The sequence below is a fragment of the Myxine glutinosa genome, unplaced genomic scaffold, assembly GCF_964187855.1.
Source record: "Myxine glutinosa unplaced genomic scaffold, kmMyxGlut1.1 SCAFFOLD_2471, whole genome shotgun sequence".
Classification (NCBI taxonomy): domain Eukaryota; kingdom Metazoa; phylum Chordata; class Myxini; order Myxiniformes; family Myxinidae; genus Myxine; species Myxine glutinosa.
The window spans coordinates 1-2500 of NW_027618565.1; the positions used below are offsets into that span (position 1 = coordinate 1).

Sequence of the window (2500 nt, forward strand, 5' to 3'; positions counted from 1 at the left end):
ATATTTTGGCTGCAATGCCAAATGCAATGTTGCAGCTGAACTGTACATACACACTGTGACCTTAGCATGCTCTAGAAGCCATCTCAGGCATATTTAAATCCTTAGAAACCCGAAAAGCTTAAGAGGGATTCACCCCATGACCTACACATGGAGTGCTGCCCCTTCACCTCACAATGGGGCCTTGGCAACCCCTTGACCCCTGCTTGAGTGTCCCTTTTTCTCTTTTTATGAGAGCTGGTCACACTGATACTTGTTACATACATAATATATATATATATATATATATATATATATATATATATATATATATATACAGTCACGTGAAAAAGTAAGTACACCCCATGTAAAGTTTTGACTTTTTCAACATATTTCAACATACAGCTATTTGATCTTCATTTCAACAATATTGATAGGTAAAGGTGATATAATATAACAAATATCATGAAACATTTACATTTTGTCGTCCATTGTATAATTTAAATAAACATAAATGCAAATTTCGCATGTGGAAAAAGTAAGTACACCCCTACATTTATCACTACTTCAAATACCTAAAATTAGAATCAGGTGCACCAGCTCAGGTGCAAATGATTAGAACATCGTTAGAGAGGATTTTGGAGGAACCTGTCTTATTTAAACCTCAGACATTTCGTTTGGTTTGCTCTTTGTTGTTGAAGTGTGTGGCGTCACCATGCCTAGATCAAAAGAGCTCTCTGAGGCCTTCAGAAAGAAGGTTATAGATGCCTACGAGTCTGGGAAGGGATTTAAAAAGATCTCCAAACAATTTGAAATCAATCATTCGACTGTCCGCAAGATCATCTACTCATGGAGAAAATTCCAAACAACTGCCAACTTGTTCAGGCCAGGCCACCCCAGCAAGTTCAGCCCGAGAGCAGACCGCAAGATGCTGAAATAAGTCTATAAGAACCCCAGAACGTCATCACGGGACCTACAGGTAGCTCTTGCCACTGTTGATGTCAAAGTGCACGAGTCTACCATTAGAAAGAGGCTGTACAAATTTGATCTTCATGGGAGGTGCACCAGGAGGAAACCTTTGCTGTCCAGAAAGAACATCAGGGCAATACTAAAGTTTGCCAATGAACACCTAGGCAAAGCCCATCACTTCTGGAACAATGTGCTCTGGACAGATGAGTCAAAGGTAGAGCTATTTGGCCACAGTACCAGAAGACATGTTTGGCGAAAACCAAAGACAGCATTTGACCACAAGAACCTGATACCAACTGTAAAGTATGGTGGTGGAAATATTATGGTTTGGGGCAGCTTTGCTGCATCAGGGCCTGGGCAGCTCACCATCATAGAATCCACTATGAATTCTTCATTGTACCAGAGGGTGCTTGAGGATAATGTGAGGCCATCTGTCGGAAAGTTGAAGCTCAACCGAGGGTGGACCTTGCAACATGAAAATGACCCTAAACATACCAGTAAATCCACCAAGGAATGGCTGAAAAGAAAGAAATGGAGGGTTCTGGAATGGCCAAGTCAAACCCCGGATCTAAATCCCATCGAGATGTTGTGGGGGGGATTTGAAACGAGCTGTGCATGCAAGAAACCCTCAAACATCGCACACCTGAAATAATTCTGGATGGAGGAGTGGGCAAAAATTTCTCCCAGTGGATGTCAGAGACTGGTAGACAGTTATAAGAAATGCCTACTTGAGGTTGTTTCTGCCAAAGGGGGCAATACCACCTATTCGAGCCAAAGGTGTATTTACTTTTTCCACATGCGAAATTTGCATTTATGTTTATGTAAATTATACAATGGACGACAAAATGTAAATGTTTCATGATATTTGTTATATTATATCACCTTTATCTCTCAATATTGTTGAAATGGAGATCAAATAGCTGTATGTTGAAATATGTTGAAAAAGTCAAAACATTACATGGGGTTGTACTTAGTTTTTCACACGACTATATATATATATATATATATATATATATATATATATATATATATATATATATATATATATATACACTGTATATATATATATATATATATATATATATATATATATATATATACTGTATATATATATATATATATATAATATATATATATATATATATATATTATATATATATATATATATATATATATATGTATATATATATATATATATATAAGCATTTCTCAGGATGCAAACTCATGGTGCAGATCCTAAGTGGAGCTGAGAGGCATAGACAGCTGGCTGGCTTTGCGTGTTTTCAGGCTGTGCCATATGTATAACTCACCGTAGTTATGTACCGCGAGTGAAACTCTGGAGCGTCCTTGAGGAATGTTAATCCAGGATGGCTTTCCACTATGTCCTGGAATTGAGAGGAAAAGGAGGTGTAAAGTTGGGGGTGGGAGATAGGGGTGAAGGAAGGATGAAGATGTGGAGGGAAAGGTGGAGGAAAAGGTAGAGAAGGATGCAAAAGGGGATTTTAAGGGTCAAGCAAGAAGAGAGCATAAAAATAGTGCCAGGCGTCAATCTCGG

The 2500-nt window shown here is 38.2% G+C and overlaps 1 protein-coding gene across 1 annotated transcript in view; it reads right to left on the bottom strand.

Moving 5' to 3' along the window:
- Positions 1-2255: 2255 nt before the first annotated feature.
- The window catches only part of LOC144889305 (serine/threonine-protein phosphatase 2A regulatory subunit B'' subunit beta-like), a gene marked incomplete at its 3' end in the record, with an annotated part of 49084 nt that continues 48839 nt past the window's right edge, over positions 2256-2500 (bottom strand). Inside the window, exon 4 of the mRNA XM_078769421.1 lies at positions 2256-2330. Coding sequence (XP_078625547.1) covers positions 2256-2330 — 75 coding nt within the window. The remainder of the gene's footprint in view (positions 2331-2500) is intronic.